The 18,453-nt window shown below is 48.7% G+C and overlaps 1 protein-coding gene across 1 annotated transcript in view; it reads left to right on the forward strand.

Annotated features, from left to right (window-relative positions):
• LOC135906586 (uncharacterized) overlaps positions 1–17,574 on the forward strand; it is a 695,467-nt gene extending 677,893 nt beyond the window's left edge. The window contains exon 10 of the mRNA XM_065438042.1: positions 17,415–17,574. Coding sequence (XP_065294114.1) covers positions 17,415–17,561 — 147 coding nt within the window. The 3' untranslated portion in view covers positions 17,562–17,574. The remainder of the gene's footprint in view (positions 1–17,414) is intronic.
• Positions 17,575–18,453: the final 879 nt, after the last annotated feature.

The raw sequence follows: 18,453 nt of genomic DNA on the forward strand, positions 1-18,453 counted from the left end.
ATTCAAATATTGAAGATGAGGTCAGTGGCTCTGCTCTGCCAAGGCTTTCACGGCGGCGTAAAGTAGTTGGCTCAGCCGATGGGTTGGAGACGCACATGAGAGAGGCGCCAGCTTTGAACTCGAGGATGGCGAACGGCAGTGGTAGGGAACGGCGGCGAACTAAGAGTTAAGACGGAGCGAAGAGTACTGTGCCGTCATCTACAGATTCGCAACAGATACTGACAAGAGTGGAAGACCAGGCAGGTATGACAGTGTCGTCTGAAACAGTGATTTTGCGACAATGGTCCTTATGGTCATTGATAATATCGGTCGAAAACTGAAACAGCTCGATTTCAGCGCGGGCGCAGTCAATGATCGCATGATGTGTGGAGAGGAAGTCCCAACCTAATATGACGTCGTGTGAACATGATGGCAACACGATGAATTCTATGATATAGAGGACCTCCTGAATTACGACACGAGCAGTGCAGGCGCCGGATGGCTCGACGTGCTGCGCGTTGGCAGTTCGAAGAGACAGTGCAGAAAGTGGCGTCGCCACTTTTCCGATCTTGCGGCAAATACGGGCATCTAGCGCTGAAAGTGCAGCGCCGGTGTCAACAAGTGCTAGCGTCAATGTTCCTTCCATTGCGACTTCAATAACATTCTTCGGAGGAGTGTGAGGCCTTATACATTTCGCTGGCACCGCAGTTCTCGCCTCCTGAACTGCCATACTTAGTTTTCCTGGGGCGAAGGGCTCCGCCGCCGGTGCATGGGGGAAAGCGAGCGGCGGCGAGGAGAAGGTGAACGGCGAGCGGCGGAGAATGTGGTGTCGACGGCAGAAGGAGATTCAAAGGCGTCCGAATATTTGCGGCGTTGTTGGAAACGTGGTGCATACGGACGCACATTGTTCGGGACGTTCGGTGTGAGCAGGCGGCAGTGACGTGCCACGTGTCCAGCACTGCAACAATAAGAACAAGTCGGACGGTTGTCTTCCGTACGGCAATGGTCTTGAGGTCGTGCGTAGTTCACCAGTGGACGGACTGGAGGGGATACGGGTGGGCGCAAAGGTGGGCGAAGGGGGCCGTATGTCTGTGGCGCAGGCCTCATCGCGACTTAGGCGTACGTCAGGGGAGCGGCCTTCGGAGCCTGCTGCAGAGAAGGCGAAATGTGGTCGGCTACCTGCTCCTTGATGATAGATTGGAGAGCGGGCGCCAACGGAGTACTCGGCTGGCCGTGTAAAAGTGGTATCACGGAAAGCTGACGAGCCACCCCTTCACGGACGAACTCCTTGATCTGTAGCAGCAGCGAAGTGTTATCCGGGGCAGCAGCGAAGTGTTAGCCGGAGCAGCAGCCAAGCTCGACATTGAAGTGGCCTGGGGTGTAGATTGGCGGGTGGCTACGCGTTGTTTGCGCAGTTCGTCAAAGCTTTGACACAGACTGACGAGTGCAGAGAGTGTCAAGGGATTTTTCGCCAACAGCATCTGGAAGGCGTCGTCTTCAATGCATCTTAAGATATGGCGGATCTTCTCGGCATCAGGCATTGCGACGTCAACGCGATTGCAGAGGTCGACAACATCTTCCATATATCTCGTGAATGTCTCCCCGCACTGTTGCGCACGGCCACGCAAACGTTGCTCGGCGTGAAGCTTGCGAACCGCGGGGCGCCCGAATACCTCTGTCACGTTAGTTTTGAAGGCCGTCCACGTCGTCAGATCACGTTCGTGGTTGCGGTGCCACACGCTGGCGACACCGCTCAAATAAAGCGACACGTATTTAAGTTTTTTGGTGTCGTCCCAGTGGTTGTGGATGCTCACCCGGTCGTAGTCAGCGAGCCAGTCTTCGACGTCATGGTCTTCTGTACCACTGAAGATGGGTGGGTCGCGTTGCCGCAACGGGCCGAGGCAGACCACGGTAATCACCGGGGCAGCGGGTTGTGGTTGTGGTGGTCCTCCTTCTGGCATTATGAAGACGGGCTGCAGTGTCCGATTACGTGTTCCAGAATTCTGTTTGTACCCAGCAGCTCCACCAACTGTAAAGGGGGTTTATTCGGCTTGTAGAGCAGCAGCGAAAAACTCAGCACCAGCAGGTAGGGCGCAGCCAGCGAACGAACAGGGTACGTGCCACGCGATGGCAACGGGGCTTTTCAGCCTGCCGATCTTCTTCGTCACACATGCAGTGAGTAGCTATAAATTGACAGGCACTCAGGCTGGCAGTTTGGTGACCTGTACTGGTGAAATGATCGTTAAAACAGCCAGGAAACGCATCACTATAGATTTCCTCACAGTTAATGACAATGTGCATCTCAGGTGCATGACACGGTTGTCTGTTTGTTAATATGTTTAACTTCTGCCAGATTTTACGGCCATCATTTTGGCATGTTAAAAGTTTCTTTTCAAAATATGAGGTACGAGCAGTACGTAGCTGTTTTGCAAGCCGGTTACCGAAGGACCTAAATGTTTTCAAATCACCAGTACCTTTGGAATTAATAAACCGATTAAACAGCCTATTTTTCTCTTTACTTTTTAAATAGGTCATTTGTGACCCACGGTTTGCGGATTGGGTAAGCGCGAGGCTTTCGTGGACGGAACGGAAAATGTTCCTGATAACACCCGCTAAAGGTGTCAATGAACAGCTCATACGCGGTGTCAGCATATTGACAATAATAAACACAACTCCAGTCAACATTACACAGTTCTTAGCGAAAACGATCAAGGTTATCGCTGGTGATGGTTTGAAGTATAGTAGGACATTTATTTTTATTTTTTTATTTACGTTTCCAGCTAAACAAATTGGCATGTGATCACTGATGTGACATGAAAGAACACCTGATTTGATATCAGCCTGAACGCAATTCGTCATGAACAAATCAAGGCATGTCGAAGTATCGGAAGCGACTCTAGTAGGAGAACGTATGACATTACGGCAGACAAAAGAGTGCAACAATAGCTCGATATCATGCCTCAGGACAGTGTTAACACGAACATCTATATTAAAGTCACCACCTATGATGATATTGTACTGGAAATCGGAAGTGTGTTCAAGAAGCCTTTGGAGGAAGAGCAAAAAACAATCAGAATTTCCATCAAGTGGACGATAAAAAACAGAGTAAATTGTTCGCGCGTGAACGATTGACAGCACTTCATAATCATTAATGACACAGGAAAATTTCTCAACACACTTCACGTTGAGGCAGTTTCGCAGTAGCATGCAGACACCACCACCACTACGTGAAGCAGTTCTGGATCGAATAAAATAATCATAGTTCAGGAGCTGCCAGGGAAACGAGCTCTGGTGGTACCAAGTTTCTGACAGCATAATAAAATCAAACTCTTGATCCAGGCCGCCAAACATGGCGCCAAGCTCAGCTGTCTTGTTTCTCGCCGACTGACAGTTTACATGAATGTAACGAACTGATCCATTTTGCCCAGGTCCTATGAACGCCTTTAATTCTGTATGAAAAACATAAGGTTCACATAAGGATGCCATTATGATATAAAAGAAAAAAAAATATGTTGCTACTTGGACCAAAAAGACCAGCTTATCAAGGTCTGCCGCGCACATCATTAGGCAAGCATTCTTACCCTCTTCTTTCCTCACGAGGACTTTGCCATTATGGTACCATGCAAAGCGGAAATTCTTCACACGCGCCCAATCCTTCGCCGTCTTCAGAAGCATTCGATCCTGTGTCGTCAGATTTTCCAGCATGAATGCATCAGGCACGATACCTGGAAGGAGTTTCTTTTTGGCAAGCCATTTGTCCTTTGTTGACTGGCGAGTAAAGCGAATGATTATGCCCGGTGTCGTGTTCCTCGATTTTAATCTATGGATGGCGGAGACAGTTTCCTCAATTAGGGGAGCTAGATCCAGTTTAGACGCTATGACGTTTAGCTTGTCCATGAGCGATTCGTCTTTGTCAGGCTAACTGAAAAATGAGCGCGCAGGGAAGCTGTTGCCACTTCGTCGGCTTCACCATCGACAACCTTGTCCTCTTTTCCCACCATACCAATATTGTGGAATTTTTTCAAACTAAGGAAACTTTATGCACTCTCCAGGATAATGTTAGATTTGGTTACAGCACTATAACACAACTGATAGAATTCATCCAGGACATCAGAAGCTCTTTAGACATAGGTGACTAGAAGAATGCTACATTTATTGGCTTTGCAAAGGTCTTCGAGTCTGCCTCACATCCTCAACTTTTGCACAATCTGTGTGTGGGTATCGGACTTTCTTTCCCAGAGCTCACAATATGTATGGTTCAATTCTACTAGCTCACCCTTTATGCCCGTTTCATCAGGGGTTCCCCAAGGCTCAGTACGGGTTGCTCTTTTATTCCCGCTTTATATTAATGATCTCCGGCTCATACACACCTCAGTTAAAATACGGCTTTTTGCAGAAGATTGCATTTTATATCTCACAAATAAATCTCCAACTCATCACGTCGACCTTATCAGTTCTTTCGCTGACTTCTGTAACTGATCCAAGGCATTGCAAACGAATATCGACTTTTCTAAAACTGTCTCCATGTCCTTTACACGACGATCATGCCCTTCCTTCTTTGCCTATGCCTTTAATAATATTACTTTATATAGAGTGCTCGAATTCAAATATTTAGGTAACCCTACTAACACACAATTTGTCATGGTGAAAACGCATTGATGTATCCTCTAACAAGGTCTCTAAAAGATTAGGTTACTGACATCGTACGTAGTGTCTTCCTCCTCAAGAAACGAAACTTCGAATATATGAAACCGTATTTCGCCCCATCCTCGAATATGGCTGCGTTGTATGGAATCGCCGCAGACACCGTGACATTAGATAATCTATAATCAGTGGAACAAAGGCAGTGCTGTGTTCTTAAGAGATATGACAAGTACTTTTTGCCATTTAGCTCTTTTCTCCTACTTGGTGTCACTCTTCTTGCAGAGCGTCCCAAGCTTGAATGCCTAAAATTCTTTCACATATTAATAATTTCCCCTCGTATTTACCCTCTAGATAACTACTTGACTTTTTGCAAATCCTCATCTATGAGGAGTCACGAAGCTGTAAATATCTCAACCTTTTTTGCCCACATTGATTCATTTAAATACAACTTTTTTTTCATCGACAATTGAAGTCTCCAATTCATTACCGGGCGACATCCATTCACTACCAATGAAACAAATCACGCAAGCTGGTTATACATGAATGCATGTTTGCAGTTCGTCTCACTCCCGCAACAGCCTCATTGAGGCTGCCGTGTGTATAAATTAATAAAATCAAAATTAGGTATTTATAAATGCCCAGAAAAAATGATTCTTTGTTTTGGCGAATTTGGTCATGCTTCGTATTGTAAGATAATGGTCTTGTAAAGGAGAGTGTGTACGAGTGCCGTAGACAAACCATTTGAGATTGCATATCCATGATAACTGAATAAATTGGCCTCCGAGCCTATGCAAGTGCACTGCAAGTTTACTTTCCTTCAGCGGCGTAATGTACCACGGCAGTTAAAAAATCAAACTCATTATGGTTAAAGCAAACGGTGTGACCAAGGTAACGGGTCAGCCCTTTGCGTATGATTGAGGTGTGGCGTTGACGTAGGCAAATTATACTTCCCGCTGGAGCGCAATGATTGTAAGAACGAACGGGGCAGACATTTAACAATATTGCGGGAATGACGTGACATGTTTGACGAGCCATCTGCAGTGGTCCGGATAACCGAACTTTTTTATTCCTGCCAAAGTGTCGGGGTACCCTACAAATAATTGCCCGGTTGGCAGCGCCGAAACTGGCATTCTACTTCGAAGTGAAATAGTAAAACTAAGGCTGCCTGTTAGGCAGCCGCTGTGTCCCGGAGCTACCGGAGCGAAGCTTCAGGAGGAACCTCTTGTCGCGCCACCTCTCGGCGGACACGCAATACATCAGGCCACGCCACCTCTGAGCCAACTACAAACCTTCTAGCACAGTGTAACTATACTAACGTGCAAGGCCAGGGGGAAGCTAACTAGAATGGCAGAGAGGAGTGGGGAGAGGAAGCACAGAATGGGTAGAACCAACACCACCTAGACAAGTTCTCTAGAGGCTGTTGGTAGAACAGACGCATACGCGAAATGAGTGAGCAACAGCCTTTTCACTGTTCGCACGCAGTTTGAATGCAAGGTTGGGAGCAGAAAGGGCGAAGGAGTCGTGAGAGGGCACAGAAAAGATACTATGACAAGGCTCACTCATTTCGCGTCTGCGTCTGTTCTACCCATTCTGTGTCTCCGGATATCGGATATCGCCGGCAAATTCGGATATCGCCGGCGCGCAAGGAGGAAGCGCGGAAACATGCACGCTTGTAGTCTCTGAGGGACGCGCTTGCGCGCAGGCATCGGTCTCAAGGGAGGATGGTCGTTTCGCCACGCGCTCCCGCGCACCGCAATATTTTGTGGCCGAGTGTACTGTTCGTGCGCAGGCGCACACGAGCACATCATAATTAGATTTCTCCCCTCTTTCTGCGCATGCGCCAGGAGCAGTGGTCGCGAGAGAGAAATGTGGGGTCTTTGGGTCTTGGAGATTTCTCTTCGCCTAGGTACTACAGAGAAAGTTGTTAGCACGGCTCGTCCCTAGCCGTGCAGGCAACGCAATCGACAGAATGCGCGGCCGGCAAGGCGAAGAAGCCGTGTCCAAGGCGACTCTCTTGCTATTTAGTTGTGGCGGTAGCATATTAAAGTTTTATAGTCGCAGGGGGATACGTTTAGAAGTGAGGTGTCAGATGACGTCAGTGACAAAGCATTGCATCGTGCCGATGCATTGTTCATTAGTGTCGTTAAGCAAGGTCAGCTTACTGCACACTTCAGGAAGTTCGCGGGAACGGAAACAGTTTATAAATTCGACTGCCGTGCCAATGCGAGTTTGTTGCTTTTCTTTCTTTTTTGCGGCGGTTTCATATTAAATTCGGTTAGTCGCACGGGGATACGTTTGGACGTGAGGCCTTTTCTCGGATGACTTCAATGTCAAAGCATTACGTCGTGCTGATGCATTGTTCATTAGTGTCGTTGAGCATACCACACACTTCAGGGGAATCGCGGAAACGGAGAACAGTTTGTGAATTGAAATGCCGTGCCGGTGAATTAGTTCTTAATGTAACTGAGCATACAACACACTTGGAGATTCGTGGGAATGGAACATTTTGTACTCTGTATGTGAAAGTACTAAAACTTGCGTCTCCGTGCAAGCTGAGCCGTAAATCCTTGTGAAAGCTGTACAGCCACACTGCCAAAACACTGCGCCCTGCGGATGAATACGGAAAAAAGGTATGCTAAACAAAAATGGTCGTCGTGCAATTTCATAGCAGTAGACCCTTAGAAAGCTGTACAGTAACGCCGATATTGGCTACATGGTGCAGATTCGTAGCGATTCTGAGGTGCTTGTGCGCAAGGGTAATTAATGAAGGAGCGCGTATTACTAATCCCGGCTCTTACGATGTCTAGCTCATATACGGGGAGATCTATGTGGGCGAAACAAGGGCTGAGATCGCTACAACCACGTGCGAAATATCTCTGAAGGCCTGCCAGTACACTTGTTCGGCGTCTCCGTGCTTGTACTGCGACAGGAGACGTGACGGCAGGTGCGCACGTATAACTCACTATTTCCTCTGACAGTGGCCGCTTTGCACTCTTTGTATACTTTGCCGCAATACGCTGCGCATGCTTGATTGCGCGTACTGCCGCCTTACAGCGAAGCTGAGTTTAGGCAAATGGCCTTGTGCAACACTCGAGCCACCTTGTCCGTCACTACGGATAGAAACCGCATACACGTTCAAGCTATTTGAGCTGCATCATTTTGTCGATGTTTACCCCTCTTTACTAAATGAAGAGGGTAACGTACGCCTGTGTAGGTGATTTAAAAGATTGATACAAAGCCTGGTAACCTCTGTACATTCAGTAAAAAAAAGCACTATGCAGGTGTCCACGCTTCTGTAAAAAAATGTAATTCATTGATGCCCCTCTGGAGGTAGATCCGCACCTATGTAGGCACAGCCGGCTCATCAGTCACAAAATAGGAGCTGAAGAGAACTTTTTAATGCTCATTATACGACATTGATAGGGATTCATGTGTGGTCAGCCAGTGACAAACGCATTGCACTAAACAGTGAGGTTTCACCTTAATACGCAATGCTTATGTGGTGAACAGGACAGAAAAAGGTGAATACAATCTTTTCATACAAGGCAAGTCATCCATATAATGGAATTGCGCATATCGTTGGCGTAATGTTGACGCATTTACTTTCTGAAGTCCAACTTTTGCTGCAACTTAGTTCCCATTGGTGCAGGTGCTTCTACTGGAAACATCCAAACTATGACTTATCAAATCAGGCTGCTCTCGTGTAGTTTTAGAAATTTTCCTCCGGTCTTAACTCTTTTCTGAATATGGAAGAGCTGGCTGATTGCACAAACCACGTAGCCAATATCAGTGCTACCGTACATCTTTCACAAGGGTCGATCTGCTGCTATGAAATTGCATGACGACCATTTTTCTTTACCATACATTTGTTCTGTATTCATCCACAGGGCATGGTGTTTTGCTTGTGTGGCTCTACAGCTCTCACAACGATCTACGGCTCAGTTTGCATGGCGACGCAAGTTTTAGTACTTTCACACACAGAGTACAAAATGTTCCATTCCCACGAATCTCCAAGTGTGTTGTATGCTCAGTTACATTAAGAACTAATGCATCGGCACGGCAGTTGAATTCATAAACTGTTTCCGTTCTCCCGATTCCCCTAAAGCACTTGGTATGCTCACCGATACTAATGAACAATGTACCGGCGCGATGTAATGCTTTGCCATTAAAGCCATCCGAGAAAACACCTCACGTCCAGACGTATCCCTCTGCGACTATCAGAATTTAATATGAAACCACTGCAAAAAAAGAAGCAACAAACTCGCATCGGCACGGCAGTCGAATTCATAAACTGTTGCCGTTCCCGCGAATCTCCTGAACTGTGCGGTATGTTGACCTTGCTCAACGACACTAATGAACAATGCGTCGGCACGATGTAATGCTTTGCCACTAAAGTAATCCGAGAAGACACCTCACTTCGAAACGTATCCCTCTGCGACTATAAAAATTTAATATGCTACCGTCGCAACAATATAGCAAAAAAGTCGCCTTGGACATAGCTTCTTCCCCTTGCCGGCCACACATTCTGTCAATTGGGTTGCCTGCTCTGCTAGGGACGAGCCGAGCTAACAACTTTCTTCTCTGTAGTACCTAGGCGAAGAGAAATCTCAAAGACCCAAAGACCCCACATTTCTCTCTCGCGACCACTGCTCCTGGCGCATGCGCAGAAAGAGGGGAGAAATCTAATTATGATGTGCTCGTGTGCGCCTGCGCACGAACAGTACACTCGGCCACAAAATATTGCGGTGCGCGGGAGCGCGTGGCGAAACGACCATCCTCCCTTGAGACCGATGCCTGCGCGCAAGCGCGTCCCTCAGAGACTACAAGCGTGCATGTTTCCGCGCTTCCTCCTTGCGCGCCGGCGATATCCGAATTTGCCGGCGATATCCGATATCCGGAGACACAGAATGGGTAGAACAGACGCAGACGCGAAATGAGTGAGCCTTGTCATAGTATCTTTTCTGTGCCCTCTCACGACTCCTTCGCCCTTTCTGCTCCCAACCTTGTATTCAAACTGCGTGCGAACAGTGAAAAGGCTGTTGCTCACTCATTTCGCGTATGCGTCTGTTCTACCAACAGCCTCTAGAGAACCATGCAAACAGCCTCTAGAGCCCATGCAAACACGTCCGCGCCAGCAGCGCGGACGTGTTTTGCATGGGCTGCCGAGTTTCGAGTGATTTTCGACAACATTACGGACTGCGACGACCCGGGATAATCCCACTGAAGCCAGTGAGAGGGCTGTGCACCTAACCGCCACGGTTTTGGAGACAAGACCTGCTCATAGCCAGATTTCGGGCGCCTCTCCCCCGACCCGCACGTAGTCCAGCCGGGTCTACTTTAGGCCTAACTCGACTAGGGCCCCTCCCTGCCGATGCCTCCGAAAATGACCGCCGCCGGCGCCTAGCTCGCATGAAGTGTACCGTGGATGGGGAGAATATCTCCCCGGAAGAGTAGAACAACGAAAAGCTCTGGACCTCTGCCATCAAGGCCCACGACCTCGTTCACCCTAAGAAGAAGACTGCGACGCCGCTTGCGTCATCCATCAGGACCGACGACGGCAACGGCAAAGCCGCCGAGAAAGAGAAATCGGCCGCTGGCCAACCAACAATCAGAAGAAGGAGACCGTTTCCTCACCTCCCGGCCACGGATTATAAAGCAGTTTTCAGACCGAAAGGAGTCATCGATCTCCGTTCCCAGACCGCCACCACCCTCCTGCAAACAGTATGCCAGGGGTCCGAGACGGACATCGCTACAGCTCGAAAGCAACACCAGATGAGTGTCAACCCAACCAATAATTATTTCACCGTGAGCTCTTCATCGGCGGAGACAGTCAAAAAATACGTCAGTCTACAAAACCTCAGAATCATCGAGCAGATATACCCTGTCAATGCATACACTGCGGCCCCGGACGAAGCTATCAAAGGAATCGCCTACAACGTGCTCGAAGACCAAACCTACGAGGAAATCCTCGAAGACATCCCGGACCTCAACAAAGGGTGCCAAATTGCAGAAGCAAGAAGGCTAGGCAAGACCTCATCGTTACTAATAACCTTTACTGGAACCTAAAAGGTACCCAGTCAAATCCGTTTGTTCGGAGGACTATACTCGTGCTACCCCTTCCGTTTCAAAACGGAAGCCTGCTTTAACTGCCGACGGGCCAGACACATAGCCCACGTCTGCCCTAGGGAAAAGACCAACCTATGCAACCACTGCGCGACGCAACACCCGGCCAAGGAGAAACCGGACTGCACCCCAAAATGCATCACGTGCAACGGAGATCATTTCACGGGCACCAGAAACTGCAAGGCCCGCTTCGAAAGACCCAACTACAGAGGAAGAATACCCACCGGAAGCCAATGGCAAGGCGGACAACGACAATACAGCGAAGGAGACCATTCCAGGAGCCGGGGAAGGTCCAACTCCAGCCAAAGACGCTGGAGAAGCCGGAGCCGCTCCATCTCCTTCCCTCCCCTCCCGAAAGCCGACAGTCAAGGACGCCCAAAACAGCTGAGCTGGAAACCGCAGACCTCCTGAGCGAGAAATGGCAATGCAGAGCTCAGGGCTATGATTGAAAGACAAAATGAAACAATCAAAGAGCTTAAGGAAATCATTGTAAACCTACAGGGTAGAAACTCCCCCCAGAAGGAAACACACAGCTCATAACAACGTACCTCTTCTACGAGACCCAACAGCTCAGTACCCCCTCCGCCGCATCCTCACCTGCCTCGTCACCACAACGAAACCCCCCGGCTAAAAAAAGAATGATCGAAATGGACAAATACGCGGAAAGCCCCACCCTAAACGATGTAATTCACCTAATCCAAGGCATGAACACCGGACTCGATCGCATGGAGGAGAAGATGACAGCAACCGAAAACAGAATCAGGGCAGACATGAAGGAAGAAATTGGCGTGTTAGCTACGCAGCGAAACGGACGCATGGACGCCCGCCAGACCAGACTAACCCAAACAGGGGCTGCCGTAGCCACGATACAAACTCAACTCGCAGATGATGCTGAGAAACTTGCAGCGATCTCACTATGCAAATCCGGTCTCATCAGCGCTCATGTACAAAGAGCAAACCAATATGGAGGGAAACCTTAAGGAAATCAAAATATGGCAGTGGAACTGCAGGGGCTTCCGCCCGATGCGGGAGAACCTACAACTCTACATCCAAAACTTAGACAAGCCCGAAATTCCGGACCTCATAGCACTGCAAGAAACATTAACTAAAGCCAAACTCAGAAACTGTAAAACATACGAAAAAACGGGAGCGCAGAACCCACGTGCGGCCGTCTTGGTCCAGAGAAACTTGACCGCCATCGAACACGATATAGACACGAAGGACGCGGACTGCCTCCTCGTGGAAATAATTCCACAGAAAAGAGGACAAGCGAGCGTATTTATTCTCAACGTATATAGCGCCCCCAGATCGAACCACCCCCCGATAATAGAGGCAGTTAAGAAAGCACTCAGGCTCTGTGGACACAAGCCGCTATTAATAGTAGGCGACTTTACCGCCAGGAACACAGCCTGAGGCTACAAAATAAACAACTAGAAGGGCACCGCCACATGGAATTACATACAAGAGAAAGGCCTAACATTACTGAACGATCCGCTACAACCCACGCGAATAGGAAACAGTGTGCAGACGAACACCAGCCCCGACCTCACGCTCAGTAAGAACGTGGGAGAAAGGAAATGGAGGAACACCGCCTGTAGCCTAGGCAGCGATCATTATACAGTGAAAGCTCGTTAATTCGAACTTCAATAATTCGAATTTATGGATAATTCGAACTGTACGATTTGGTCCGGCCAAGCTCCACAGAAGTCTATGTATAAAAAAGCCCGTTAATTCGAACGCGAGAAGATTCCCTCACGGATAATTCGAACTACACTCGCCTGGCAGACGGCCAGAGAAGCGCGCCTACTGCCTACACACAAGGCTGTATTGCCTCCGAAACGGAGAAAACGGCGAGAGAAGGCAAAATCGGAAAAAAATCTAACCGACGCGGGGTCAGCCAGAAGACAGCGGCGGCTGCCGCCTCTCCGTTCTACGTAACCTCCGAGATTTCTTGCCCGTTGCGATTCTCGGAGGCTTTGCAAATCTTGTACAGCTGCTAATGTGCGGGGTTGGCACGGCAAGCTCCAAAACACAGCGAATCAAGTACGTCGCAGCTGCGCTTGCAATCAAGAACCAACGAATCAGGGCCATCGCCACCTTCACATGTTCAGCGTCTTTGTCTCGGCAGTCTTCATCGGTCGGACCCAGAGCTTCGACTTGAAGATGGCGTGTGCCCGCGGCACACGCCATCACTTTCTGACACGCCAAATTTCTGACATGCCCTACTGCTTCCAAATCGCAGTGTACTGTTGCCCTCCTTCACTTTCGTTAGTTCGAACTTTCGTTAATTCGAACTAAAGCGGCTTCCCCTTGCGGTTCGAATTAACGAGCTTTTACTGTATAATCGAAACCATCATCCCGGCCACATCGCTAAAAAAGAAAGGGAGGAAAGAGATCACGATCACCGACTGGGACAAATTTAGACTCATCAGGGCACGAGACGAACCCACCACCATAAATGACCTCGACAAATGGGTTGAACAGCTAAGCAAGGACGTCAAAACCGCCACCAAAAGCTCACCAGTCACAGCGGAAACACACGCAATAGACAACAGACTACTACACATGTGGCAAGCGCACGAAAGCCTTCAAAAGAGATGGTTCAAGCAAAAACACAACAGAAGACTGCAGTTCAAAATTTCTCGCCTAGTTAAAGAAATAGGACACCACGCACAAGAGCTGCTTAAACAACAATGGGGTCAAACATGCGACCAGATGAATGGAAAACTGACCTAAAAGAAACATGGCACCTACTCAGGTAACTCCTAGACCCTGAAAATTGTAAGACGGCACATAACAGGAACATCGGCCGCATTATACACGATCACCCCCTTCAAGACGACGAACTCCTCGACGAGCTCAGGGGCAGATATGTAGACACCTCCGACAAGGAAACGCTTCCCGAGTACAAAGGACCTCCAAATCCAGGAATGGACGAGGAAATAACGACGGCAGAGATGAGGGCGGCGCTACACAAACTCCGCACATCCTCTGCCCCGGGAGCGGACAGAATCACAAGCCGAACTTTGAGAAACCTGGATGAGGAATGAATAAACACTGTCGCAAAACTCTTCAACCAATGCTGGGAAAAGGGCAAGCTGTCGACAGCTGGAAACACGCAACGATAACCTTCATACCGAAACCAGGGAAGAGCCTACAAATAGAAAATTTGAGACCTATCTCCCTCACGTCATGCCTGGGCAAATTACTAGAACGTGTGATTATAGATCGCCTGCAAGAACACATGGACAAGCACGAACTCTTCCTCAGCACAATGTTGGGCTTTAGACAACACCTCTCTACACTAGGCCCCATGCTCAGACTATCGGAGGAGGTCCTCAACCCTATTCACAGCAAATGAACCGGAGCAATCCTGGCTCTGGATTTAACCAAGGCATTCGACAGTCAAGCACGAGGCTATCACGGAAGCCTTTCCAAATCTAGGAGTAGGCGAGCGAACCCACACCTACGTCAAAGCCTTCCTATCCACTAGGACGGCGGAAATACGCTTCGGGTCACTCACATCCGACCTTTCACACTGGGAAGCAGAGGAACGCCGGAACGATTGGTACTCTCACCCCTCCTTTTTAATGTCGCGCTCACATCCATGGCACAGCTCCTCGAAGGAATACCAAACCTATCGCTTTCCGTATACGCAGACGACATTACGCTCTGGATAGCCAAAGGGAATGACGGAGAGATCTAGCACCTACTGCAAACTGGAGCAGACGTAGTCTCAGAACACGCCAGAAAGATAGGATTATCGTGCTCCCCACAAAAATCTGAACTTCTCGTCATGAGATACAATCCACAAGGCCATACAAAAACCTCAGTCTCTATAGAAATATACGTGGACGACACCCTAGTTCTCGAGGTCCAAACGATCCGGATACTAGGTATGCACTTACAAAGCAACGGCAAAAACACAGTGACTACCAACAAACTTACTGCATGCGTGAACAAAACCAACTGTTTGATCAGACGCATCACCAATAAACACTTTGGGATGAAGGAAGTGGATCTTAGGCGTCTAATCCAGGCTTTCATGCTCAGCCATTTCCTGTACTCCCTCCCATATCTCATCCTGTATAAAGCGGGAAAGAAAAAGGTAAACTGCCTCATAAGACAAACCTACAAGGCGGCGTTCTAGCTGCCGGGATACGCATCCACCGAGAGACTCCTGAAAATGGGCGTCCACAACACGCTCGACGAACTAGTTGAAGCACACAAAACGGCCAATACGTAAGATTAACCAAGGCACTTGCGGGAAGACACATCCTAAGGAAATTAAACATCCCGTACCAGAACACTCAAACAAACGTCGGGTCCATACCCAGAGACGCCTTCAGTTGCCTCAGGGTCTACCCAATGCCAAAGAACATGCACCCAGAGTATCACACCAAGCGGAGACAGGCCCGGGTCAAGGCACTCCAGAAACACTACGCAAACCACGAGGAGGCGGTCTACGTAGACGTAGCCGAACTTGAAGAACGCTACGCTTTCTCCGCAGGGGTAGTAGGGAACAACCTCACACCAATCACCGTGCTCACCATGTTTGGAAGGCACGCGGACGATGCGGAAGAAGCCGCGATAGCAATAGCTATCACAAATACCGCAGCTAAAATAATTTTCTGCGACTCCAAGACGGCAGTCTGTAATTTTGCCAAAGGCAGAACCCACGAACCGGCGCTACAAATTCTAAAAGAAGTGCATTTCACGCCCCGCGAGATAAAAATCATCTGGATCCCTGCCCACTCGTCCCATCTAGGGAACGAAGCGGCCCGAGGACTCGTCAACCGGGCAGTGAGCCAACCGATCTTGGGAGGAGCAAAAGAGCGCATGATAACCTACCACAAAATTAGGCAATACTATAGAAACGAAAGACTCGAACACCCACCCCCTGACAATTCCTTAACCAAAAATCAGCAGGCGACGTGGAGGCAACTCCAAACACACACCTTCCCGAACCAGTACAAACTATCCATAGTCTACCCAAGGATACACTCCTCCGAATGTACGCTATGCAAAGCCGACAGAGCCGATTTAGCACACATCTTTCACGGATGCCCTGAGCTCAAACCCAGAGCTGAATGGTAGCTATCCAACCGAGAGCAGTGGGAGGCTGCGGTGACCAGCTCGGAACCCGCGGTTCAACTGCCGGCAGTGACCTGGGCTTTAGAAGTCGCCGTAAGACACGGTCTGACGGCCACCTCACGAAGCCATCATGACTTCCCACATCTAATCTCATAAATCGTTTTATGTTGACGAATTAAAGTTTTTACCACCACCACCACCACCACTCTCCGTAGTACCTAGGCGAAGAGAAATCTCAAGTACCGAAAGTCCCCACATTACTATCTCGTGACCACTGCTTACTCTCGCACATGCTACGGCAATGTACCGCGTTACCAAAGGGCCCTCTCTCCAGGGAACCCGAATGGGAAGAAGCCCTCAAAAGCCCGGACCTCAAACTCCAACTCAAGGCCGTCCAGAGGGCCCAAGAACTGGCGGAGCGTCACCACGTTCCCGTCTCGACTTGGGCGTCGCCTACGGTTGCTGCCGGGGGTGTTCCCCGCGTGGGATCTCCAACGGCTTGAAACTTCTCAGGACTTCAATAACGTTCTTGACTGACTGACTGACCACTGCTCCTCGCGCATGCGCAGAAAGAACGGAGAAATCAAATTATGATGTGTTCGTCAGGCGCACCGTCTCATCGCAAGACGGAGAAGCTATAGCGCCTGCATGACAAAGACCTGTTTACTTAAAATGTTACTTAGAAGTGCGCGCGCTTATGGAAGCTCGCTGATGCAAGTAGATGAATTCGCTTTGATATGAGATGCATTCGTGGCGAAGTGAGCAGTGCAGTATTGTTGCTTTGTCTCCGTAAGTCGTGGTTCTCAACCACACGCTGTAGCTTACGCAACAAATTGCGCCTAGATTATGGCGCCATTTTGATCAGAAAGCCATATATGCCACATTACGCGAAAATCCGTCGTGGCCGGCGTGATCAAGATTATACCAAAAATGGCCGCTGACGTAAGGGGTAAAAACACGTAAAAGATTCCCGGATTGACGTCAAATTTCCCGCGGAGCTTCCAGTGAACCAAGTAAATAATGTCTTTGAAAATAAACCATGGGTCAGAATCAAGCCCGGGCCTCTAGGGTTCTAGTCGAGCACGCTTCCCAACACCACGGTGGCGTCACCGCAGTGGCCGTGACGCCGCCTAGTGCGTGCGTGATGCCTAGTGCCTAGTGCGTGCGTGATTGTACGCGTCACGTAGCAGCCATCTGGCTGGCTAAAGGTGTTGCCTAATGCGTGCAACATTGGGAACGTGAAGGTGCTACGTCATCACTGTATAACATGAGCGCGTTCATGACTTTGCGAGGCCTACAAATGGCATAATACTTTCGCATTCCAAACCTAAGCACTCTTAAGTGCCTCTGGCGAATTTCGCCTTCTCCGTGATATGATCATAAGAAGGTGAACATGCTCGCCAAATGGTACAAATATCGACTGATGAGCTGTGAACAAATAGTTGATAGTAGTGTCGTCCCTGTCAGCATTTGTTTTGTTCATTTTATCTGTCCGCTAATCAAACTGCGCATAACTGCCATAGTCAGAATGCCAGCCCAACAAGGCAAACAGTCGCTTCTCTTTTCTCGCGCAGTTGGAGAAATTCAACCAACAGTCCACCGGACCGCATCTGGGCCACGCCGTGTTCTACTTAGAGTATGCCAGCCAGGATTGCGACGGCGAGCAAACCCACCCGCAACTGAAAAAGTTCCAAGAACTCACTGGAATACGAAGGAAATAAAAGCCCTCTTCAGCCCCACTATTGCCAGTGTCTGTGCATGATGGGGAACATTCATTCTGCAGCACTATAGCCTCGAGTCTGTGGAGGGAGAGCCCCTACTTTGTAGCATTTGCATCTTAAAATGCTTAAAACAATTGCGAAATCAGTAGGCAGCTTTTTCTGAAGGCTAGCTCTTATTTGGCAAATTGAATTCGATTTGTGGTTCCCGGTATCTGTGTACGTGGCTACAGCTAATGTTTATCCTCTTTCGCCAAAATAGAGCGACTCCAGGTTCTGTGGTGCCCGTAATGCCCCAAAAAGGAGTGACAAGATTAATCTTGGAAGAAAAAAGGAAATCATCTAGTCTAGAGCAGTGAACAGAGCAGTAATATTCAGTTTTAGCGTAAAAAGACCCAAATGGAACAAAGATGCACTCGTTTTAACGGCGTGGGCCTAAAACCAACGCCCAAAGTGTGGCTTTACTTGAGCCGATACCTAACACAGTACAGTATAAACACGGACCCACAGGATAGACTAATGCGCAAAACAAGACCTTGTATTTGTTCGATGTCAGCGACAGCTCACTAGCCTCTTTAAGCGTTATTTGTACCTAAGCCAAGTTATGTATATTGGAACCGCTTTTTTCTATTGCTCTGAAGCGAAAGCTGTAATGCGTTCACCGGTAGTTTGCGGCATCCGTACTAACCTATGCCACTGCATGAAAATTTACATTCAAGTATCACTGGGAGGCTAAAAAGTAATGAGTTTACAATTAGCGGGACAATTCTAGAAACAGGTAAATACTTCACATTTGTTAGTGCAAAATCATTGATGTCGCCAGAACGTAACCTTCATTCACATTCCACTTATGTCAGTTTGTGTTAGTAAATCCACTCACAAAAGTTGTCGACGC

This window comes from Dermacentor albipictus, chromosome 5, assembly GCF_038994185.2.
Source record: "Dermacentor albipictus isolate Rhodes 1998 colony chromosome 5, USDA_Dalb.pri_finalv2, whole genome shotgun sequence".
NCBI lineage: Eukaryota > Metazoa > Arthropoda > Arachnida > Ixodida > Ixodidae > Dermacentor > Dermacentor albipictus.